This window comes from Oncorhynchus gorbuscha, linkage group LG02, assembly GCF_021184085.1.
Source record: "Oncorhynchus gorbuscha isolate QuinsamMale2020 ecotype Even-year linkage group LG02, OgorEven_v1.0, whole genome shotgun sequence".
Classification (NCBI taxonomy): Eukaryota; Metazoa; Chordata; class Actinopteri; order Salmoniformes; family Salmonidae; genus Oncorhynchus; species Oncorhynchus gorbuscha.
This window is the reverse complement of record NC_060174.1, coordinates 425,116-451,239: the sequence shown is the minus strand read 5'-3', so window position 1 is coordinate 451,239 and position 26,124 is coordinate 425,116. Positions and strand designations below refer to the sequence as shown.

Here is a 26,124-nt window from a genome sequence, read left to right as displayed (position 1 = left end):
TCTCGATTTGTTTTGGATTTTCTCAATGGCAGTATTAATCTGACCATTTTTGTACCCCCTCTCACATAATTTTATTTGCATCTCAGCCATATTTATGTAGAAATCTGACTGTTTTTTGCTAATTCTTTTGATTCGACAGAATTGGCTGAAGGGCAAAGTGTTTTTCAAGGGAAGTGGATTACAGCTGTCAGCCCTCAACAAACCGTTACGATCAGTAGGTTTCCTGTAAAGATCAGTGTATAGAACATTATCTTCACACAAGATCCGAAGATCAAGAAAACTGATTTGACGTGTGTCAGATTGCAGAGTAAATCTCAGATGCTCAGAACAGGAGTGAAGAAAAGCATGGAACGCCTGGAGCTGTTTGGCATCACCCCTCCATAGAACGCAAATATCATCAATATACAGTTTCCAAATAATAATGTCAGGCAAGAAAACATTTGAGAGGATTGAGAATTGACTGTTTCTCCATGTAACCCACATACACATTAGCATAGTTAAGAGCCATAGGGTATCCCATAGCAGTACCCTTCACCTGAATAAATACATCATTTAGAAACATGAAGTAGTTGTGTCTGTGAGTAATATTTCAGACAATGTTATAATGCAGCACTGGAAGGTAGTTCATTGGGGTCACGTTGCAGAAGAAAATGTTCCATAGCTTCAATTCCGCCCTCGTGTGGAATATTTGTGTATAACGACTCAACATCAAAAGTAACTAACAAAGTATTCTCAGGGAGAGGATCAAGAGATTAAATAATAGAGATCATACTGCTGGTGTCCTTTAGGAGGGGAGCTGTTCTGAGATCATACTGCTGGTGTCCTTTAGGAGGGGAGCTGTTCTGCGACCATACTGCTGGTGTCCTTTAGGAGGGGAGCTGTTCTGCGACCATACTGCTGGTGTCCTTTAGGAGGGGAGCTGTTCTGCGACCATACTGCTGGTGTCCTTTAGGAGGGGAGCTGTTCTGCGACCATACTGCTGGTGTCCTTTAGGAGGGGAGCTGTTCTGCGACCATACTGCTGGTGTCCTTTAGGAGGGGAGCTGTTCTGCGACCATACTGCTGGTGTCCTTTACAAAGGAGGGGAGCTGTTCTGAGATCATACTGCTGGGGAGCTGTTCTGAGACCATACTGCTGGTGTCCTTTAGGAGGGGAGCTGTTCTGCGACCATACTGCTGGTGTCCTTTACAAAGGAGGGGAGCTGTTCTGAGATCATACTGCTGGGGAGCTGTTCTGAGACCATACTGCTGGTGTCCTTTAAAGGAGGGGAACTGTTCTGAGATCATACTGCTGGTGTCCTTTAGGAGGGGAGCTGTTCTGAGATCATACTGCTGGGGAGCTGTTCTGAGATCATACTGCTGGTGTCCTTTACAAAGGAGGGGAACTGTTCTGAGATCATACTGCTGGTGTCCTTTACAAAGAAGGGGAGCTGTTCTGAGATCATACTGCTGGTGTCCTTTAGGAGGAGAGCTGTTCTGAGATCATACTGCTGGTGTCCTTTACAAAGAAGGGGAGCTGTTCTGAGATCATACTGCTGGTGTCCTTTACAAAGAAGGGGAGCTGTTCTGAGATCATACTGCTGGTGTCCTTTACAAAGAAGGGGAGCTGTTCTGAGATCATACTGCTGGTGTCCTTTACAAAGAAGGGGAACTGTTCTGAGATCATACTGCTGGTGTCCTTTACAAAGAAGGGGAGCTGTTCTGAGATCATACTGCTGGTGTCCTTTAGGAGGAGAGCTGTTCTGAGATCATACTGCTGGTGTCCTTTACAAAGAAGGGGAGCTGTTCTGAGATCATACTGCTGGTGTCCTTTAGGAGGAGAGCTGTTCTGAGATCATACTGCTGGTGTCCTTTAGGAGGGGAGCTGTTCTGAGATCACACTGCTGGTGTCCTTTACAAAGGAGGGGAACTGTTCTGAGACCATACTGCTGGTGTTCTGCGAGTGGTGTAATAAAAAAAGTCAACAGAAGTAGATAGAGGGCCGTTACTGCATCAATGCCCGCTACAATAGGGGCCGTTACTGCATCAATGCCCTCTACAATAGGGGCCGTTACTGCATCAATGCCCGCTACAATAGGGGCCGTTACTGCATCAATGCCCGCTACAATAGGGGCCGTTACTGCATCAATGCCCGCTACAATAGGGGCCGTTACTGCATCAATGCCCGCTACAATAGGGTCTGTTACTGCATCAATGCCCGCTACAATAGGGGCTGTTACTGCATCAATGCCCGCTACAATAGGGGCCGTTACTGCATCAATGCCCGCTACAATAGGGGCCGTTACTGCATCAATGCCCGCTACAATAGGGGCCGTTACTGCATCAATGCCCGCTACAATAGGGTCAGTTACTGCATCAATGCCCGCTACAATAGGGGCTGTTACTGCATCAATGCCCGCTACAATAGGGGCCGTTACTGCATCAATGCCCGCTACAATAGGGTCTGTTACTGCATCAATGCCCGCTACAATAGGGGCCGTTACTGCATCAATGCCCGCTACAATAGGGGCCGTTACTGCATCAATGCCCGCTACAATAGGGGCCGTTACTGCATCAATGCCCGCTACAATAGGGGCTGTTACTGCATCAATGCCCGCTACAATAGGGGCTGTTACTGCATCAATGCCCGCTACAATAGGGGCCGTTACTGCATCAATGCCCGCTACAATAGGGGCTGTTACTGCATCAATGCCCGCTACAATAGGGGCTGTTACTGCATCAATGCCCGCTACAATAGGGGCTGTTACTGCATCAATGCCCCCTACAATAGGGTCTGTTACTGCATCAATGCCCGCTACAATAGGGGCTGTTACTGCATCAATGCCCGCTACAATAGGGTCCGTTACTGCATCAATGCCCGCTACAACAGGGTCCGTTACTGCATCAATGCCCGCTACAACAGGGTCCGTTACTGCATCAATGCCCGCTACAACAGGGTCCGTTACTGCATCAATGCCCGCTACAACAGGGTCCGTTACTGCATCAATGCCCTCTACAATAGGGGCTGTTACTGCATCAATGCCCGCTACAACAGGGTCCGTTACTGCATCAATGCCCGCTACAATAGGGGCCGTTACTGCATCAATGCCCTCTACAATAGGGGCTGTTACTGCATCAATGCCCGCTACAACAGGGTCCGTTACTGCATCAATGCCCGCTACAATAGGGGCTGTTACTGCATCAATGCCCGCTACAATAGGGTCTGTTACTGCATCAATGCCCGCTACAATAGGGGCAGTTACTGCATCAATGCCCGCTACAACAGGGTCCGTTACTGCATCAATGCCCGCTACAATAGGGGCTGTTACTGCATCAATGCCCGCTACAATAGGGTCTGTTACTGCATCAATGCCCGCTACAATAGGGGCAGTTACTGCATCAATGCCCTCTACAATAGGGTCCGTTACTGCATCAATGCCCGCTACAACAGGGTCCGTTACTGCATCAATGCCCGCTACAATAGGGTCTGTTACTGCATCAATGCCCTCTACAATAGGGTCTGTTACTGCATCAATGCCCGCTACAATAGGGTCTGTTACTGCATCAATGCCCTCTACAATAGGGGCTGTTACTGCATCAATGCCCGCTACAATAGGGTCTGTTACTGCATCAATGCCCGCTACAATAGGGGCTGTTACTGCATCAATGCCCCCTACAATAGGGGCCGTTACTGCATCAATGCCCGCTACAATAGGGGCCGTTACTGCATCAATGCCCCCTACAATAGGGGCCGTTACTGCATCAATGCCCCCTACAATAGGGGCTGTTACTGCATCAATGCCCGCTACAATAGGGGCCGTTACTGCATCAATGCCCCCTACAATAGGGTCTGTTACTGCATCAATGCCCGCTACAATAGGGGCCGTTACTGCATCAATGCCCCCTACAATAGGGTGCCCTGGAGGTTATGTAACATTCTTTCTATAACTATAGAAAGTGGCAATGGTGTTGAAAAGCCAAAAAGTCATGTTATTTTTTGGTGATTTAACCTGAACTTAAATACCCATCTAGGACAGTAAAGAAAGTGTTCTGAAATTGGGAATTTCTTGTAAAAGGTGTTGTCAAGCAGCTGTCTATGACACTAATTTACATTATAACTGTCCTATCCAAGAGTACAACCGACCCCCCCTCATCAGCAGGGCGGGTAAAGACTGATGTATCAGATTGTACAACCGAAGTAGACTTTGTCCTCGGCTTTGTCTTTTTTGTCTTGGTTGAATTTCCTCAAGTTTAAGCTCCTTTATTTATGTAGACAACTTTTCCTGGAGTGCCTGGTTAGCATCAGTTCATTGAATATGACATCATTTAAACCTCTACATGACTGGTGGGTCCCCCTGCGGGACGGTTGAGCTAACGCTAATGTGATTAGCATGAGGTTGTAAGTAACAAGAACATTTTAGGCGATTTTCTCTTCAATCGTGTTATCCATTTCAATAAAATCCTTTTCAACTGGTCAACAATTAATGTCATTAAATCAATGGAGCATTTGTTCAGGATGGCACACCAGCGCTCACAGAAATCATCTGCTGCTGTCCCAATGATGGTTCTTCATGCCACCTGAGTCAAGAAAGCATCTGCTGCTGTCCCAATGATGGTTCTTCATGCCACCTGAGTCAAGAAATCATCTGCTGCTGTCCCAATGATGGTTCTTCATGCCACCTGAGTCAAGAAATCATCTGCTGCTGTCCCAATGATGGTTCTTCATGCCACCTGAGTCAAGAAATCATCTGCTGCTGTCCCAATGATGGTTCTTCATGCCACCTGAGTCAAGAAATCATCTGCTGCTGTCCCAATGATGGTTCTTCATGCCACCTGAGTCAAGAAATCATCTGCTGCTGTCCCAATGATGGCTCTTCATGCCACCTGTGTCCTCATGGAATCATGCCTTGAAGCACAATCACTGAGTGTGACTATATGTAGATGCGTTCTAGTCGTGACACGATCAATGCACACACGTTTGTAGTTAGAATTGTCAATAAACACAGATTTCTTTCCTCAGGGCTGTGGGGTGAGACAGCAGGGATGCAGCTTGAGCCCACCCTCTTCAACATGTATATCAATGAATTGGCGAGGGCACTAGAACAGTCTGCAACACCCGGCCTCACCCTACTGGAATCTGATGTCAAATGTCTACTGATGATGATCCGATGCTTCTGTCCCCAACCAAGGAGGGCCTACAGCAGCACCTAGATCTGTCCCCAACCAGCAGCACCTAGATCTGTCCCCAACCAGCAGCACCTAGATCTATCCCCAACCAGCAGCACCTAGATCTATCTGTCCCCAACCAGCAGCACCTAGATCTTCTGCGCAGATTCTGTCAGACCTGGGCCCTGACAGTGGATCTCATTAAGACAAAAAAATGGTGTTCCAAAAAAGGTCCAGTAGCCAAATTCTATCTCAACACCGTTGCCCTAGAGCACACAGAGAATTACACCTACCTCGGCCTAAATATCAACACCACAGGTAACAACCACAAGGCTGTGGAGGATCTGATAGAAAAGGCAAGAAGGGCCATCGATACCATAAAATTCAACATCCCAATTAGGATCTGGCTAAAAATACTTGAATCAGTTATAGAACCCATTGCAATTTATGGTTGTGAGGTCTGGAGTCCGCTCACCAACCAAGAATTCGCAAAATGGGACAAACACCCAATTGACACTGCATTTGGAATTCTGCAAAAATATACTTAGTGTATAACGCAAAACCCCAAACAATACAGAGCAGAATTAGGACTTCACCCGCTGATGATCAAAATCCAGAAGAGATGTTAAATTCTACAACCACCTAAAAGGAAGCGATACCCAGACATTCCACCCCAAAGCCCTCACCTACAGAGAGATGAACCTAGAGAAGAGTCCCCTCAGCCAGCTGGTTCTGGAGCTCTGTTCACAAACACACCCCACAAAGCCCTCACCGACAGAGAGATGAACCTAGAGAAGAGTCCCCTCAGCCAGCTGGTTCTGGAGCTCTGTTCAGCCCTCCCTACAGAGAGATGAACCTAGAGAAGAGTCCCTTCAGCCAGCTGGTTCTGGAGCTCTGTTCACAAACACACCCCACAAAGCCCCAGGACAGAAACACATTTAGATCCAACAAAATCATGAGAAAACAACAAGATAACGATTTGACACACTGAAAATAATCAACAAAAAAACAGAGTAAACAAGAATGCTATTTGGCCCTAAACAGAGAGTACACAGCGGCAGAATACCTGACCATTGTGACTGACCCAACAAGAAGGAAAGCTTAAGGAAAGCTTTGACTATGTACAGACACAGTGAAAATAGCCTTGCTATTGAGAAAGGCCGCAGTAGGCAGACTATGTGCACACTGCCCACAAAATGAGGTGGAAACTGAGATGTACTTCCTAACCTCCTGCCAAATGTATGACCATATTAGAGACATATTTCCCACAAATTACACAGACCAACAGAGAAGGAGAACCTTTCAGAGCAGTTAAAACCCAACATTACTCAATGCCTTCAGTAAGGAGAAGCAGGAGAGCTGGAACATCCTCTCACCTTGAATTTGTCTTTGGCCTTCTCCTTCCCCAGCAGTTTGAGGACTTTGTCTGCTAGCAGCATACTCTGCTGGTTCTGGAAGGCCTCAAGGATACACACCGCCGTCACATCTACAGGAACAGGAGGGGGTGGGAATATATGGGGGTTCCCTTGTTATCTACAGGAACAGGAGGGGTGTGGGGGTTCCCTTGTTATCTACAGGAACAGGAGGGGTGGGAATATGGGGGTTCCCTTGTTATCTACAGGAACAGGAGGGGTGGGAATATATGGGGGTTCCCTTGTTATCTACAGGAACAGGAGGGGTGGGAATATATGGGGGTTCCCTTGTTATCTACAGGAACAGGAGGGGGTGGGAATATATGGGGTTCCCTTGTTATCTACAGGAACAGGAGGGGGGAATGGGAATATATGGGGGTTCCCTTGTTATCTACAGGAACAGGAGGGGGTGGGAATATATGGGGGTTCCCTTGTTATCTACAGGAACAGGAGGGGTGGGAATATATGGGGGTTCCCTTGTTATCTACAGGAACAGGAGGGGGTGGGAATATATGGGGGTTCCCTTGTTATCTATCAGGAACAGGAGGGGGTGGGAATATATGGGGGTTCCCTTGTTATCTATCAGGAACAGGAGGGGTGGGAATATATGGGGGTTCCCTTGTTATCTACAGGAACAGGAGGGGTGGGAATATATGGGGGTTCCCTTGTTATCTACAGGAACAGGAGGGGGTGGGAATATATGGGGGTTCCCTTGTTATCTACAGGAACAGGAGGGGTGGGAATATATGGGGGTTCCCTTGTTATCTACAGGAACAGGAGGGGGTGGGAATATATAGGGGTTCCCTTGTTATCTACAGGAACAGGAGGGGGTGGGAATATATGGGGGTTCCCTTGTTATCTACAGGAACAGGAGGGGTGGGAATATATGGGGGTTCCCTTGTTATCTACAGGAACAGGAGGGGGGGAATATATGGGGGTTCCCTTGTTATCTACAGGAACAGGAGGGGTGGGAATATATGGGGGTTCCCTTGTTATCTACAGGAACAGGAGGGGTGGGAATATATGGGGGTTCCCTTGTTATCTACAGGAACAGGAGGGGGTGGGAATATATGGGGGTTCCCTTGTTATCTACAGGAACAGGAGGGGGGGGAATATATGGGGGTTCCCTTGTTATCTACAGGAACAGGAGGGGGTGGGAATATATGGGGTTCCCTTGTTATCTACAGGAACAGGAGGGGTGGGAATATATGGGGGTTCCCTTGTTATCTACAGGAACAGGAGGGGGTGGGAATATATGGGGGTTCCCTTGTTATCTACAGGAACAGGAGGGGGGATATATGGGGGTTCCCTTGTTATCTACAGGAACAGGAGGGGGGAATATATGGGGGTTCCTTGTTATCTACAGGAACAGGAGGGGGGGGAATATATGGGGGTTCCCTTGTTATCTACAGGAACAGGAGGGGGGAATATATGGGGGTTCCCTTGTTATCTACAGGAACAGGAGGGGGGATATATGGGGGTTCCCTTGTTATCTACAGGAACAGGAGGGGGGGAATATATGGGGGTTCCCTTGTTATCTACAGGAACAGGAGGGGGGAATATATGGGGGTTCCCTTGTTATCTACAGGAACAGGAGGGGTGGGAATATATGGGGGTTCCCTTGTTATCTACAGGAACAGGAGGGGGGGGAATATATGGGGTTCCTTTGTTATCTACAGGAACAGGAGGGGGAATATATGGGGGTTCCCTTGTTATCTACAGGAACAGGAGGGGGAATATATGGGGGTTCCCTTGTTATCTACAGGAACAGGAGGGGGGGATATGGGGGCTCCCTTGTTATCTACAGGAACAGGAGGGGGGGAATATATGGGGGTTCCCTTGTTATCTACAGGAACAGGAGGGGGGATATGGGGGCTCCCTTGTTATCTACAGGAACAGGAGGGGGGATATATGGGGGTTCCCTTGTTATCTACAAGTACAGGAGGGGGGGGGGAATATATGGGGGTTCCCTTGTTATCTACAGGAACAGGAGAATATATGGGGGTTCCCTTGTTATCTATACAGGAGGGGGGGTCCCTTGTTATCTACAGGAACAGGAGGGGGTGGGAGCCCTAGGGCTCTGGTCTAAAGTAGTCCACTATATAGGGAATAGGGCTCTGGTCTAAAGTAGTCCACTATATAGGGAATAGGGTCCTGGTCTAAAGTAGTGCACTATATAGGGAATAAGGCTCTGGTCTAAAGTAGTGCACTATATAGGGAATAGGGCTCTGGTCTAAAGTAGTGCACTATATAGGGAATAGGGCTCTGGTCTATAGTAGTCCACTACATAGGGAACAGGGCTCTGGTCAACAGTAACAAGTCTGAGCTAAGCCCCGCCTTCCAGGCACTCCTTGTTATCCAGTGTGTGTGTGTCTACCTTCCATGTAGTTCTTGTTATCCAGTGTGTGTGTGTCTACCTTCCATGTAGTTCTTGTTATCCAGTGTGTGTGTGTGTCTACCTTCCATGTAGTTCTTGTTATCCAGTGTGTGTGTGTGTCTACCTTCCATGTAGTTCTTGTTATCCAGTGTGTGTGTGGGTCTACCTTCCATGTAGTTCTTGTTATCCAGTGTGTGTGTGTGTGTGTGTGTGTGTGTGTGTGTGTGTGTACCTTCCAGGCACTCCTTCTTGTTGTCCAGTCTCTCCAGGGCCTTGGCCCTCCTGAACAGGGCCTTGATGTAGCGTGGATTAATCACTACAGCCTGGGTACAGTCCTGCACCACCTCTGTCCACTTCATCTGGAAACAGACATAGTTCATGTTAACACACAAACACACAGGGAGACACACACAAACACACAGGGAGACACACAAAAACACACAGGGAGACACACAAAAACACACAGGGAGACACACAAAAACACACAGGGAGACACACAAAAACACACAGGGAGACACACAAAAACACACAGGGAGACACACACAAACACACAGGGAGACACACAAAAACACACAGGGAGACACACAAAAACACACAGGGAGACACACAAAAACACACAGAGAGACACACAAAAACACACAGGGAGACAAACAAAAACACACAGGGAGACACACAAAAACACACAGGGAGACACACACACACACACACACACAGGGAGACACACACACACACACAGGGACACACACAGGGACACGCACAGGGACACGCACAGGGACACACACACGCACAGGGACACACACACACAGGGACACACACACACAGGGACACACACACACAGGGACACACACATCCATCGATTCTATTCTAGCTATTAATATGAGCTGTCCTCCCCTCACCAGCCTCCACTGCTATAAACTCACATACAGAGCATTATAATGAATGGTTGCCAAGGTGATAGTTGCCACTAACCTGCTGTTCGTAGGCAGCAGCTCTGTTCTGGTAGAAGGTGGACAGGTCTGTCTGGTTGTCTCTAGGACACAGACCGATGGCCTCTGTGTAACACTGGATGGCCTGCTCATACTTCCCAGCCTTGAAGTACTTGTTGCCCTTGTTCTTAGCACCCTGGGCCCGGTCCAGAGGACTCTACAGTATGGAAGGGAGGGAGACAGAGTTAGTAGCACTCTGGGTCCGGTCCAGAGGACTCTACAGTATGGAAGGGAGGGAGACAGAGTTAGTAGCACTCTGGGCCCGGTCCAGAGGACTCTAGAGTATAGACGGGAGGGAGAGTTAGAACTACATACATTTAAAAAAGCACACGTAGCCCACATATCAATACATACACAAACTATCTAGGTCCAATAGGGGAGAGGCGTTGGGAGGTGTTGCTTTATCTGTATTTGCTCGTCATCTGACCGTAAGGCGCTAGAAGGTAGTGCGTACGGCCCAGTACATCACTGGGGCCAAACTTCCTACCATCCAGGACCTCTATATTAGACGGTGTCAGAGGAAGGCCCTAAAAATTATCAAAAAGACTCCAGCCACCCAAGTCAAATCAAATCAAATCAAATCAAATTTATTTATATAGCCCTTCGTACATCAGCTGATATCTCAAAGTGCTGTACAGAAACCCAGCCTAAAACCCCAAACAGCAAACAATGCAGGTGTAAAAGCACGGTGGCTAGGAAAAACTCCCTAGACTGTTCTCTCTGCTACCACACGGCAAGCGGTACCGATGCACCAAGTCTGAAACCAAAACCCTGAACAGCTTCCACCACCAAACTATAAGACTGCTAAATAGTTAAATAGTCAGTCTGGGTAGCTATTGGTTATCTGCATTGATCCCTTTTTCACTAATCTCTTTTGACTCATCACATATGCTGCTATTACTGTTTATTATCTACCCAATGCCTAGGCACTTCATCCCTACCTATATGTACATATCTACTACCTCAAATACCTGGTAATCCCTGTACATAACCATGTTATTACCTGGTACTCCCTGTACATAACCATGTTATTACCTGGTACTCCCTGTACATAACCATGTTATTACCTGGTACTCCCTGTACATAAACATGTTATTACCTGGTACTCCCTGTACATAGCCATGTTATTACCTGGTACTCCCTGTATATAACCATGTTATTACCTGGTACTCCCTGTATATAGCCATGTTATTACCTGGTACTCCCTGTATATAGCCATGTTATTACCTGGTACTCCCTGTATATAGCCATGTTATTACCTGGTACTCCCTGTATATAGCCATGTTATTACCTGGTACTCCCTGTATATAACCATGTTATTACCTGGTACTCCCTGTATGTAGCCATGTTATTACCTGGTACTCCCTGTATATAGCCATGTTATTACCTGGTACTCCCTGTATGTAGCCATGTATTACCTGGTACTCCCTGTATGTAGCCATGTTATTACCTGGTACTCCCTGTATATAGCCATGTTATTACCTGGTAGTCCCTGTATATAACCATGTTATTACATGGTACTCCCTGTATGTAGCCATGTTATTACCTGGTACTCCCTGTATATAGCCATGTTATTACCTGGTACTCCCTGTATATAACCATGTTATTACCTGGTACTCCCTGTATGTAGCCATGTTATTACCTGGTACTCCCTGTATATAGCCATGTTATTACCTGGTACTCCTGTATATAGCCATGTTATTACCTGGTACTCCTGTACTCCCTGTATATGTTATTACCTGGTACTCCTGTATGTAGCCATGTTATTACCTGGTACTCCCTGTATATAGCCATGTTATTACCTGGTACTCCTGTATGTAGCCATGTTATTACCTGGTACTCCCTGTATATAGCCCATGTTATTACCTGGTACTCCCTGTATGTAGCCATGTTATTACCTGGTACTCCTGTATATAACCATGTTATTACCTGGTAGCCATGTTATTACCTGGTACTCCCTGTATATAGCCATGTTATTACCTGGTACTCCTGTATATAGCCATGTTATTACCTGGTACTCCCTGTATGTAGCCATGTTATTACCTGGTACTCCTGTATATAACCATGTTATTACCTGGTACTCCCTGTATATAGCCATGTTATTACCTGGTACTCCTGTATATAGCTGTATGTAGCCATGTTATTACCTGGTACTCCCTGTATGTAGCCATGTTATTACCTGGTACTCCCGCCATGTAGTGATTGAATTAATAGGGCTCCCGAGTGGAGCAGCGGTCTAAGTCACTGATTCACAGTGCTAGAGGCGTCACTACAGACCCTGGTTATATCCTGGGCTGTATCACAACCGGCCGTGATCGGGAGTCGCCTAGGACGACACACAATTGGCCCAGCGTCATCCTCGTTATGGTTTGGCTGGTGTAGGCCGTCATTGAACAGGCAGTTAAACCACTGTTCCTAGGCCGTCATTGAAAATAAGAATTTGTTCTTAATTAACTGACTTGCCTCCTAAAATAAAGGTAAAATAAAATAAATAAATTGTAAATAATAATTTGTTCTTAACTGACTTGCTTAGTCAAATAAAGTTTAAATTAAATAAATGGATTTCAAATCAAATTTTATTTGTCACATACACATGGTTAGCAGATGTTAATGCGAGTGTAGCGAAATGGTTGTGCTTCTAGTTCCGACAATGCAGTGATAACCAACAAGTAATCTAACAATTCCAAAACTACTGTCTTATACACAGTGTAAGGGGATAAGGAACATGTACATAAGGATATATGAATGAGTGATGGTACAGAGCAGCATACAGTAGATGGTATCGAGTACAGTATATACATATGAGATGAGTGTGTAGACAAAGTAAACAAAGTGGCATAGTTAAAGTGGCTAGTGATACATGTATTACATAAGGATGCAGTCGATGATGTAGAGTACAGTATATACATATGCATATGAGATGAATAATGTAGGGTAAGTAACATTATATAAGGTAGCATTGTTTAAAGTGGCTAGTGATATATTTACATCATTTCCCATCAATTCCCATTATTAAAATGGCTGGAGTTGGGTCAGTGTCAATGACAGTGTGTTGGCAGCAGCCACTCAATGTTAGTGGTGGCTGTTTAACAGTCTGATGGCCTTGAGATAGAAGCTGTTTTTCAGTCTCTCGGTCCCAGCTTTGATGCACCTGTACTGACCTCGCCTTCTGGATGATAGCAGGGTGAACAGGCAGTGGTTCGGGTGGTTGATGTCCTTGATGATCTTTATGGCCTTCCTGTAACAACGGGTGGTGTAGGTGTCCTGGAGGGCAGGTAGTTTGCCCCCGGTGATGCGTTGTGCAGTCCTCACTACCCTCTGGAGAGCCTTACGGTTGAGGGCGGAGCAGTTGCCGTACCAGGCGGTGATACAGCCCGTCAGGATGCTCTTGATTGTGCATCTGTAGAAGTTTGTGAGTGCTTTTGGTGACAAGCCGAATTTCTTCAGCCTCCTGAGGTTGAATAGGCGCTGCTGCGCCTTCTTCACGACGCTGTCAGTGTGAGTGGACCAATTCAGTTTGTCTGTGATGTGTATGCCGAGGAACTTAAAACTAGCTACCCTCTCCACTACTGTTCCATCGATGTGGATAGGGGGGAGTTCCCTCTGCTGTTTCCTGAAGTCCACAATCATCTCCTTAGTTTTGTTGACGTTGAGTGTGAGGTTATTTTCCTGACACCACACTCCGAGGGCCCTCACCTCCTCCCTGTAGGCCGTCTCATCGTTGTTGGTAATCAAGCCTACCACTGTTGTGTCATCCGCAAACTTGATGATTGAGTTGGAGGCGTGCGTGGCCACGCAGTCGTGGGTGAACAGGGAGTACAGGAGAGGGCTCAGAACGCACCCTTGTGGGGCCCCCGTGTTGAGGATCAGCGGGGAGGAGATGTTGTTGCCTACCCTCACCACCTGGGGGCGGCCCGTCAGGAAGTCCAGTACCCAGTTGCACAGGGTGGGGTCGAGGCACAGGGTCTCGAGCTTGATGACGAGCTTGGAGGGTACTATGGTGTTGAATGCCGAGCTGTAGTCGATGAACAGCATTCTCACATAGGTATTCCTTTTGTCCAGGTGGGTTAGGGCAGTGTGCAGTGTGGTTGAGATTGCATCGTCTGTGGACCTATTTGGGCGGTAAGCAAATTGGAGTGGGTCTAGGGTGTCAGGTAGGGTGGAGGTGATATGGTCCTTGACTAGTCTCTCAAAGCACTTCATGATGACGGAAGTGAGTGCTACGGGGCGGTAGTCGTTTAGCTCAGTTACCTTAGCTTTCTTGGGAACAGGAACAATGGTGGCCCTCTTGAAGCATGTGGGAACAGCAGACTGGTATAGGGATTGATTGAATATGTCCGTAAACACACCGGCCAGCTGGTCTGCGCATGCTCTGAGGGCGCGGCTGGGGATGCGGTCTGGGCCTGCAGCCTTGCGAGGGTTAACACGTTTAAATGTCTTACCTCGGCTGCAGTGAAGGAGAGACCGCATGTTTTCGTTGCAGGCCGTGTCAGGGGCCCTACAAACTAATTCAAATACCTGAAACCCTTCAGAGACACCCAAAATATATATTTATTGGTATAGCATATAGTGCCTTGGAAAAGCATTCAGACCTCTAGACTTGTTCCACATTGTTACATTACAGCCTTATTCTAAAATGGATTAAATAAAAACAACTCCCAGCCAGACCCCGGACTTGAACCCGGTCTAACATCTCTGGAGAGACATAAAATGCAATGCTCCCCATCCAACCTGACAGAGCTTGAGAGGATCTGCAGAGAAGAATGGAAGAAACTCCCCAAATACAGGTGTGTCAAGCTTGTACCGTCATACCCAAGAAGACTTGAGGCTGAATGCCCTGTATTTGTTATACTGTTAGAATGCCCTGTATTTGTTATACTGTTAGAATGCCCTGTATTTGTTATACTGTGAGAATGCCCTGTATTTGTTATACTGTGAGAATGCCCTGTATTTGTTATACTGTTAGAATGCCCTGTATTTGTTATACTGTTAGAATGCCCTGTATTTGTTATACTGTGAGAATGCCCTGTTTGTCATTTGTTATACTGTGAGAATGCCCTGCATTTGTCTACTGTATTTTTGTCATACTGTGAGAATGCCCTGCATTTGTCATACTGTGAGAATGCCCTGCATTTGTCATACTGTGAGAATGCCCTGCATTTGTCATACTGTGAGAATGCCCTGCATTTGTCATACTGTGAGAATGCCCTGCATTTGTCATACTGTGAGAATGCCCTGCATTTGTCATACTGTGAGAATGCCCTGTATTTGTCATACTGTTAGAATGCCCTGTATTTGTCATACTGTTAGAATGCCCTGTATTTGTTATACTGTTAGAATGCCCTGTATTTGTTATACTGTTAGAATGCCCTGTATTTGTTATACTGTTAGAATGCCCTGTATTTGTTATACTGTTTGTCAGAATGCCCTGTATTTGTTATACTGTGAGAATGCCCTGTATTTGTTATACTGTGAGAATGCCCTGTATTTGTCATACTGTGAGAATTTGTTATACTGTTAGAATGCCCTGTATTTGTCATACTGTTTTTGTTATACTGTTAGAATGCCCTGTATTTGTTATACTGTTAGAATGCCCTGTATTTGTTATACTGTTAGAATGCCCTGTATTTGTTATACTGTTAGAATGCCCTGTATTTGTTATACTGTTAGAATGCCCTGTATTTGTTATACTGTTAGAATGCCCTGTATTTGTTATACTGTTAGAATGCCCTGTATTTGTTATACTGTTAGAATGCCCTGTATTTGTTATACTGTTAGAATGCCCTGTATTTGTTATACTGTTAGAATGCCCTGTATTTGTCATACTGTTAGAATGCCCTGTATTTGTCATACTGTTAGAATGCCCTGCATTTGTCATACTGTTAGAATGCCCTGCATTTGTCATACTGTTAGAATGCCCTGCATTTGTCATACTGTTAGAATGCCCTGCATTTGTCATACTGTTAGAATGCCCTGCATTTGTCATACTGTTAGAATGCCCTGTATTTGTCATACTGTTAGAATGCCCTGCATTTGTCATACTGTTAGAATGCCCTGTATTTGTTATACTGTTAGAATGCCCTGTATTTGTCATACTGTTAGAATGCCCTGCATTTGTCATACTGTTAGAATGCCCTGCATTTGTCATACTGTTAGAATGCCCTGCATTTGTCATACTGTTAGAATGCCCTGCATTTGTGTTAGAATGCCCTGCATTTGTCACTGTGAGAATGCCCTGTATTTGTCATACTGTTAGAATGCCCTGTATTTGTCATACTGTTAGAATGCCCTGTATTTGTCATACTGTTAGAATGCCCTGTATTTGTCATACTGTTAGAATGCCCTGTATTTGTTATACTGTTAGAATGCCCTGTATTTGTTATACTGTTAGAATGCCCTGTATTTGTTATACTGTTAGAATGCCCTGTATTTGTTATACTGTTAGAATGCCCTGTATTTGTTATACTGTTAGAATGCCCTGTATTTGTTATACTGTTAGAATGCCCTGTATTTGTTATACTGTTAGAATGCCCTGTATTTGTTATACTGTTAGAATGCCCTGTATTTGTTATACTGTTAGAATGCCCTGTATTTGTTATACTGTTAGAATGCCCTGTATTTGTTATACTGTTAGAATGCCCTGTATTTGTTATACTGTTAGAATGCCCTGTATTTGTTATACTGTCAGAATGCATTGGTTAACAACAGGATTGCTAGATGCCGAGCCTCCCGGTCAAAGTTCAACAAAGATCCAACAACAACCAAAAAGGACCATATGCATTTCAGGTAGAATAACAAACCAATGTTCATCTCCCAGGACAAATTAGCTATTAAATGGCAAGCTAGCCAGATGACCACAATGTTTCATGTGTATTTGACATTCCCCTAAATGAATACACTTGGTTCACAGTTGACATGTTAGTAATTTAGCAGAAGATCTTACCCAGTATGCATCTTATATATAGTTTTCACAAACTTGATCTGTCCAAACTCGCAAAAATAACATGGTCATTGTGGTAGAATGTTTATATTGATTAGCGATGGTCTATTATATTAACCTGACTATCTTCAATAATCGCATTATTGTGTGCACGTAACTGTACTCAACTCTTCCTATTTCACAACAAAGCCTCCTTCACTCAATGCTGCCAAACATACCCTCGTAAAACTGACCATCCTACCGATCCTCGACTTCGGCGATGTCATTTACAAAATAGCCTCCAACACTCTACTCAGCAAATTGGATGCAGTCTATCACGGTGCCATCTGTTTTGTCACCAAAGCCCAATATACTACCCACCATTTTACACTCTCGTTGGCTGGCCCTCGCTTCATACTCGTCGCCAAACCCATTGGCTCCAGGTAATCTACAAGTCTTTGCTAGGTAAAGCACCGCCTTATCTCAGCTCACTGGTCACCATAGCAGCACCCACCCGTAGCACGCTCTCCAGCAGGTATATCTCTCTGGTCACCCCCAAAGCCAATTCCTCCTTCGACCGCCTCTCCTTCCAGTTCTCTGTCTCCAATGACTGGACCGAACTGCAAAAATCCCTGAAGCTGGAGACTCATATCTCCCTCACTAACTTTAAGCATCAGCCGTCAGAGCAGCTCACAGATCACTGCACCTGTACATAGCACATCTGTAAACAGCCCATCCAACTACCTCATCCTCATATTGTATTTATTTATTCATCTTGCTCCTTTGCAACCCAGTGTCTCTACCTGCACATTCATCTTCTGCACATCTATCACTCCAGTGTTTAATTGGTATATTGTAATTACTTCACCGTCATGGCCTATTTAGTGCCTTACCTCCCTGATCTTACCTCATTTGCACACACTGTTTATAGACTTCTTGTATTATTGACTGTACGTTTGTTTTACTCCATGTGTAACTCTGTTGTTTGTGCTGCACTGCTTTGCTTTATCTTGGCCAGGTCACAGTTGTAAATGGGAACTTGTTCTCAACCAGCCTACCTGGTTAAATAAAGGTGTTCTCAACTAGCCTACCTGGTTAAATAAAGGTGTTCTCAACTAGCCTACCTGGTTAAATAAAGGTGTTCTCAACTAGCCTACCTGGTTAAATAAAGGTGTTCTCAACTAGCCTACCTGGTTAAATAAAGGTGTTCTCAACTAGCTTACCTGGTTACATAAAGGTGTTCTCAACTAGCCTACCTGGTTAAACAAAGGTGTTCTCAACTAGCCTACCTGGTTAAACAAAGGTGTTCTCAACTAGCCTACCTGGTTAAATAAAGGTGTTCTCAACTAGCCTACCTGGTTAAACAAAGGTGTTCTCAACTAGCCTACCTGGTTAAATAAAGGTGTTCTCAACTAGCCTACCTGGTTAAATAAAGGTGTTCTCAACTAGCCTACCTGGTTACATAAAGGTGTTCTCAACTAGCCTACCTGGTTAAATAAAGGTGTTCTCAACTAGCCTACCTGGTTAAACAAAGGTGTTCTCAACTAGCCTACCTGGTTAAATAAAGGTGTTCTCAACTAGCCTACCTGGTTAAACAAAGGTGTTCTCAACTAGCCTACCTGGTTAAATAAAGGTGTTCTCAACTAGCCTACCTGGTTAAATAAAGGTGTTCTCAACTAGCCTACCTGGTTAAATAAAGGTGTTCTCAACTGGCCTACCTGGTTAAATAAAGGTGTTCTCAACTAGCCTACCTGGTTAAATAAAGGTGTTCTCAACTAGCCTACCTGGTTAAATAAAGGTGTTCTCAACTAGCCTACCTGGTTAAATAAAGGTGTTCTCAACTGGCCTACCTGGTTAAATAAAGGTGTTCTCAACTGGCCTGCTGAAATAAAGGCGTTTCTCAACTAGCCTACCTGGTTAAATAAAGGTGTTCTCAACTAGCCTACCTGGTTAAATAAAGGTGTTCTCAACTAGCCTACCTGGTTAAATAAAGGTGTTCTCAACTGGCCTACCTGGTTAAATAAAGGTGTTCTCAACTAGCCTACCTGGTTAAATAAAGGTGTTCTCAACTAGCCTACCTGGTTAAATAAAGGTGTTTTCAACTAGCCTACCTGGTTAAATAAAGGTGTTCTCAACTAGCCTACCTGGTTAAATAAAGGTGTTCTCAACTAGCCTACCTGGTTAAATAAAGGTGTTCTCAACTAGCCTACCTGGTTAAATAAAAGTGTTCTCAACTAGCCTACCTGGTTAAATAAAGGTGTTCTCAACTAGCCTACCTGGTTAAATAAAGGTGTTTTCAACTAGCCTACCTGGTTAAATAAAGGTGTTCTCAACTAGCCTACCTGGTTAAATAAAGGTGTTCTCAACTAGCCTACCTGGTTAAATAAAGGTGAAATAAAAACTGTGGCTAACCATGAACGGTTTGGTAAAACTAGCCAACAGTAACAAAGCTAGTTTGGCAACTCACCTAACCTAAAATGTCTAGCCTGCCCCCGTTTTAAGAACGAGCTAGTTATTAAGTACATAGGTGTTTTTGGTCACGCTAAATACTGCTGTGGATAGGAACGATAATACATGCCTGTCAGTGGCGACATTTTCTAAATGACTAACCTAAATTGTAAACCTTTACCAGCCAACCACTAAATGCTGGTGCGACCTGTGCACTTCAATGTATTTCGGTATTGATACAATCATACTCCAGATAAAAAATGATATTGTTATCGTACCCCTGTACGGCAGAAAGCTGTAAAACAGAGTGATATCTAGGAGTGGTTGAGAGTCATACCATGTCCTCCTGCTCACAACGGGCTCCTTGGCCCTGGACGGGGTTGGCGCTACCTTCTGGAGTTGTCCGTTCCCCATTGCTTTTCCCCGGTGTGTCCTTCGTCTTGTTTCGTTTCCACAGGTAAAGGGCTCCTACACCCAGCACTATGGGGGTTCCGACCAGGAGGACCAGCTGCCAGCGGGGGAAACCGCTCCCGGACTGCGACTCGACGGGCTTTGAAGCGGCCATCATCCACCATATAGAAGCGAGCAGAACACGCACCAGTTGTCACTAGTTACCCCAACCACAAAGTCAAAATTGGCTATATATCGTTTTTTAAATTAAAAATTCCCTTTTTGGTCTTAATTTAAAGGTTAATCATGTCAGCAGTGTGGTTAGGTTTAAAAACAGATTTAAGGATATAACTTGTAGAAACAGGCTCGTTTTGGCCATAATAATGACTTTATGGCTGTGGTAACTAGTGACGACCAACACCACTGCCTCCAGTAGACACTCTGGAATCCGCGAGGTGAAAGCAGAAGCAGCGGAATCTTGGGATACCGGCGGGCGCTGTGGAATTGCAACCAGGGCGGGGAACTCTTTACTTCCGGACTACACGGACGACTACAACATTACATGGAGTACAAGCACCCCACCTACTGTATGTATTAAATAATGCAATGCTTTAAACGTTGATAACAGTAAACCTACTTTTGAGTATTATCAAAGATTTTGGGATTGGGATTGTGTAAACCCAATATACTACCCACCATTGTACACTCTCGTTGGCTGGCCCTCGCTTCATACTCGTCGCCAAACCCACTGGCTCCATGTCATCTACAAGACCCTGCTAGGTAAAGTCCCCCCTCATCTCAGCTCGCTGGTCACCATAGCATCTCCCACCTGTAGCACACGCTCCAGCAGGTATATCTCTCTGGTCACCCTCAAAACCAATTCTTTCTTTGGCCGCCTCTCCTTCCAGTTCTCTGCTGCCAATGACTGGAACGAACTACAAAAATCTCTGAAACTGGAAACACTTATCTCCCTCACTAGCTTTAAGCACCAGCTGTCAGAGCAGCTCACAGATTACTGCACCTGTACATAGCCCACCTATAATTTAGCCCAAACAACTACCTCTTTCCCTACTGTATTTATTCATTTTATTTATTTATTTTGCTCCTTTGCACCCCATTATTTTTATCTCTACTTTGCACATTCTTCCACTGCAAATCTACCATTCCAGTGTTTTACTTGCTATATTGTATTTACTTTGCCACCATGGACTTTTTTTGCCTTTACCTCCCTTATCTCACCTCATTTGCTCACATCGTATATAGACATGTTTCTACTGTATTATTGACTGTATGTTTGTTTTACTCCATGTGTAACTCTGTGTCGTTGTATCTGTCGAACTGCTTTGCTTTATCTTGGCCAGGTCGCAATTGTAAATGAGAACTTGTTCTCAACTTGCCTACCTGGTTAAATAAAGGTGTTCTCAACTTGACTACCTGGTTAAATAAAGGTGTTCTCAACTAGCCTACCTGGTTAAATAAAGGTGTTCTCAACTAGCCTACCTGGTTAAATAAAGGTGTTCTCAACTTGACTACCTGGTTAAATAAAGGTGTTCTCAACTTGACTACCTGGTTAAATAAAGGTGTTCTCAACTTGACTACCTGGTTAAATAAAGGTGTTCTCAACTTGACTACCTGGTTAAATAAAGGTGTTCTCAACTAGCCTACCTGGTTAAATAAAGGTGTTCTCAACTTGACTACCTGGTTAAATAAAGGTGTTCTCAACTTGACTACCTGGTTAAATAAAGGTGTTCTCAACTTGACTACCTGGTTAAATAAAGGTGAAATAAAAAATAAATACATCAAATAAATAATCAACATTCTCTGTATTTGATGACCCAGATGTGCTATCATTGAATCCCATGGCCTAGTTTCCATCTATCCTGGGTCACATTCCTGTGTGTAGCAGCCTGGTGCTGCCTGCCTGGTTGGACTGGTCTGGGAGGGCAACCGGCACAACCACTCGATCAGATCTCTGCCCTCAGGGCCATAAAGGCAGGCTGTCCTCAAACTCGACAGCACAGCAGCACCAACCTGCCATCAAGTCAACAAGGGTTGTGTCCCAAATGGCTCCCTATTCCCTGTATAGTGGTCTACTTTTGACCAGGGTCTATAGAGCTATATAGGGAATAGACAGGGTGTTTCTTCAGACACACCCAGGGTCTATAGAGCTACACTACCATTCAAAAGTTTTGGGTCACTTAGAAATGTCCTTGTTTTTTAAAGAAAAGCTATTTTTTTGTCCATTAAAATAACATCAAAACACCCGTTTCAACTTCAACAGTGAAGAGGCGACTCCGGGATGCTGGCCTTCTAGGCAGACTTCCTCCCCAGTGTCTGTGTTCTTTTGCTCATCTTAATATGTTATTTTTATTGGCCAGTCTGAGATATGGCTTTTTCTTTACAACTCTGCTTAGAAGGCCAGCATCCCAGAGTCGCCTCTTCACTGTTGACGTTGAGACTGGTGTTTTGTGGGTACTAGCTGCCAGTTGAGGACTTTTGAAGCGTCTGTTTCTCAAACTAGACACTCTAACGTACTTGTCCTCTTGCGAAATTGGGTGGAAAAAGGGGTAAAAAAAATATATAATGCTATAACAATATATATTATAAACGTGGATTAGCTAACACAACGTGCCATTGGAACACAGGAGTGATGGTTTCTGATAATGGGTCTCTGAACTCCTATGTAGATATTCCATAAAAATCAGCCGTTTCCAGCTACAATAGTCATTTACAACATTAACAACATCTACACTGTATTTCTTATCAATTTTATGTTATTTTAGTGGACAAAAAATGAGCTTTTCTTTCAAAAACAAGGACTTTTCTAAGTGATCCCAAACTTTTGAACGGTAGTGTAAATAGAGACCGTCAGTTTATACGATTGTAGTGACCCGCACAGACAGCGGGGTGTTATGTGTTAGGCTATTACTGGGTTGTGTTACACTTACCAGTGTTCGTGGGGTCCAACATGCCAATCAACCTGCTATCTGCCAATCACGGGAATGCCTGGAATGTTCTGATGCCGGGCATCCTGGCGGTTGGTGGAGTGGCGTGGAGGGGGGTTGGGCAGGGGGATGGAGCATTGGAAGTTAAGACCAGGTTTAGCCTTTGTTCTCTCTCTCTTATGTCTGGGCTTCACAAGAGAAGGTCACGGTTGGTTTGTAGGGTATCTTTCATTTATTTGGCGTGGGCAACGGCCAAACAGTAGCCTGTGTAAAGTTGGGTTAATAAACCGTCAATTCTTAAACTCAACCCTCTGTCTGGAGAATTGTTCCTTTATGATCTAGTCAGGTCATTACATTGGTGTCTGAAGTGATTGGACCTCCCATCCACGACAGTGCGTGTGCTTGGCCGGTGAGAGCGTTCCTGTAAGACGTAGAGTCACAAGCTAGCGCGAGGACGCGGTCTTTGAAAGGAGGGAGTAGTGTAACAACCCTGGGTTTATAAGCGTGGAAATCGGCCTAGAATGCCGAGGGTTCGAGACCTGCTCCCTGCTGTGTCATTACTCTATAAAAGCGGCACCCACCTAACCACGCTAGCTTCACCCTCATGTGAGTACTAACAAGCTAGCAAGCAAGTGCTACGTATCAACAGCCATCGTCAGTCAATCCAGTAGGGGTTGGAAGCTATGATGAACTTCAAATAGTCTCTCACGTCGTGATATCCCATCCCGCCCTGTTCAGCTCCCTCGGCCATGCTCGCTTCGCTCAACGGTCCCCCGCCCCCGCCGTTTCTCTCGCTTCCCTTCCATGCTCGCTTCGCTCAACGGTCCCCTGCCCACGCCGTTTCTCTCGCTTCCCTTACATGCTCGCTTCGCTCAACGGTCCCCCGCCCCCGCCGTTTCTCTCGCTTCCCTTCCATGCTCGCTTCGCTCAACGGTCCCCTGCCCACGCCGTTTCTCTCGCTTCCCTTACATGCTCGCTTCACTCAACGCTCCCCCGCCCACGCCGTTTCTCTCGCTTCCCTTCCATGCTCGCTTCACTCAACGGTCCCCTGCCCCAGCCGTTTCTCTCGCTTCCCTTCCATGCTCGCTTCGCTCAACGGTCCCCCGCCCACGCCGTTTCTCTCGCTTCCCTTCCATTGAAAGTGAATGGCTTCCGATGTTTCACAGAGTGTAATGTAAATGGTGTAAATGGCACTTGATGAAACATTTCAATAAAGGCATTATGTATGAGGAATACAATGTGTTAGGCTTTTCATTATGAGGACCAAAGTAAGCAGTAATTGTTTGCATACCACTGCTGGCTTGCTTCTGAAGCTAAGCAGGGTTGGTCCTGGTCGGCAGCATACCACCCTGCATACCACTGCTGGCTTGCTTCTGAAGCTAAGCAGGGTTGGTCCTGGTCAGCAGCATACCACCCTGCATACCAATGCTGGCTTACTTCTGAAGCTAAGCAGGGTTGGTCCTGGTCAGCAGCATACCACCCTGCATACCCTGCATACCACTGATGGCTTGCTTCTGAAGCTAAGCAGGGTTGGTCCTGGTCAGCAGCATACCACCCTGCATACCCTGCATACCACTGGGCATATATATTATTATTATATTATTATTATTATTATATTATGATGGCTTGCTTCTGAAGCTAAGCAGGGTTGGTCCTGGTCAGCTGCATACCCTGCATACCACTGATGGCTTGCTTCTGAAGCTAAGCAGGGTTGGTCCTGGTCGGCAGCATACCACCCTGCATACCCTGCATACCATTGATGGCCTGCTTCTGAAGCTAAGCAGGGTTGGTCCTGGTCAGCAGCATACCACCCTGCATACCCTGCATACCACTGATGGCTTGCTTCTGAAGCTAAGCAGGGTTGGTCCTGGTCAGCAGCATACCATCCTGCATACCACTGATGGCTTGCTTCTGAAGCTAAGCAGGGTTGGTCCTGGTCAGCAGCATACCACCCTGCATACCCTGCATACCACTGATGGCTTGCTTCTGAAGATAAGCAGGGTTGGTCCTGGTCAGCAGCATACCACCCTGCATACCACTGCTGGCTTGCTTCTGAAGCTAAGCAGGGTTGGTCCTGGTCGGCAGCATACCACCCTGCATACCACTGATGGCTTGCTTCTGAAGCTAAGCAGGGTTGGTCCTGGTCAGCAGTATACCACCCTGCATACCACTGCTGGCTAGCTTCTGAAGCTAAGCAGGGTTGGTCCTGGTCAGCAGCATACCACTGATGGCTTGCTTCTGAAGCTAAGCAGGGTTGGTCCTGGTCAGCAGTATACCACCCTGCATACCACTGCTGGCTTGCTTCTGAAGCTAAGCAGGGTTGGTCCTGGTCAGCAGCATACCACCCTGCATACCACTGATGGCTTGCTTCTGAAGCTAAACAGGGTTGGTCCTGGTTGGTCCCTAGATGGGAGACCAGATGCTGCTGGAAGTGGTTTTGGATGGCCAGTAGGAGGCACTCTTTCCTCTGGTCTAAACAGGGTTGGTCCTGGTTGGTCCCTAGATGGGTGACCAGATGCTGCTGGAAGTGGTGTTGGATGGCCAGTAGGAGGCACCCTTTCCTCTGGTCTAAAAAATATTCCAATACCGCAGAGCAGTGATTGGGGACACTGCCCTGTGTAAGGTGCTGTCTTATGGATGGGATGTTAAACAGGTGTCCTGACTCTCTCTGGTCATTAAAGATCCCAAAGCACAAAAAGCCTCAACAGATACTCAAAAAAACTAAACAAACAAGAACAAAAAAACAGAATTCCACAAGAGAGTCCACCGGGATCAACAAGAGTTCTCAGAGTACTAGGGCTGGGTGCTAACATACAAACACAGAGCAAAGAACAGAGGAAAACAAAGGGTTTAAATTCAATCAGGGGAAACCAGGCACAGGTGCAAATAATAATGGGGATCAAGGGAAAACAAAAGGTCAAAAGGCACAATGGGGGCATCTAGTGACCAAAAACCGGAACAACCCTGGCCAAATCCTGACAATCGATGTGGATAGGGGGGGTGTTCCCTCTGCTGTTTCCTGAAGTCCACAATCATCTCCTTTGTTTTGTTGATGTTGAGTATGAGGTTTTTTTCCTGACACCACACCCTGAGGGCCACCTCCTCCCTGTAGGTCGTCTCGTCGTTGTTGGTAATCATGCCTACTACTGTTGTGTCATGTGAAAACTTGAAGAGTGAGTTGGAGGCGTGCATGGCCACACAGTCATGGGTGAACAGGTAGTACAGGAGATAGCTTAGAACGCATCTTTGTCAAATCAAATCAAATTTGATTTGTCACATACACATGGTTAGCAGATGTTAGTGCGGGTGTAGCGAAATGCTTGTGCTTCTAGTTCCGACAATGCAGTAATAACCAACAAGTAATCTAGCTCAATTGGGGCCCAATTGTTGAGGATCAGCGGGGTGGAGATGTTGTTTCCTACCCTCACCACCTAGGGGCAGCCCGTCAGAAAGTCCATGCATGGCTGTGATTATAATCGAAGAGAATTCTCTTGGTTGATAATG

General features: G+C 45.7%; 1 protein-coding gene across 1 annotated transcript in view; it reads right to left on the bottom strand.

The window, feature by feature from the left end:
- LOC123995757 (mitochondrial import receptor subunit TOM70-like) overlaps window positions 1-20,120 on the bottom strand; it is a 47,851-nt gene extending 27,731 nt beyond the window's left edge. The window contains exons 1-4 of the mRNA XM_046299434.1: window positions 19,623-20,120; window positions 9,902-10,075; window positions 9,165-9,291; window positions 6,520-6,629 (exon numbers count right to left, since the gene is read on the bottom strand). Coding sequence (XP_046155390.1) covers window positions 6,520-6,629; window positions 9,165-9,291; window positions 9,902-10,075; window positions 19,623-19,853 — 642 coding nt within the window. The 5' untranslated portion in view covers window positions 19,854-20,120. The remainder of the gene's footprint in view (window positions 1-6,519; window positions 6,630-9,164; window positions 9,292-9,901; window positions 10,076-19,622) is intronic.
- Window positions 20,121-26,124: the final 6,004 nt, after the last annotated feature.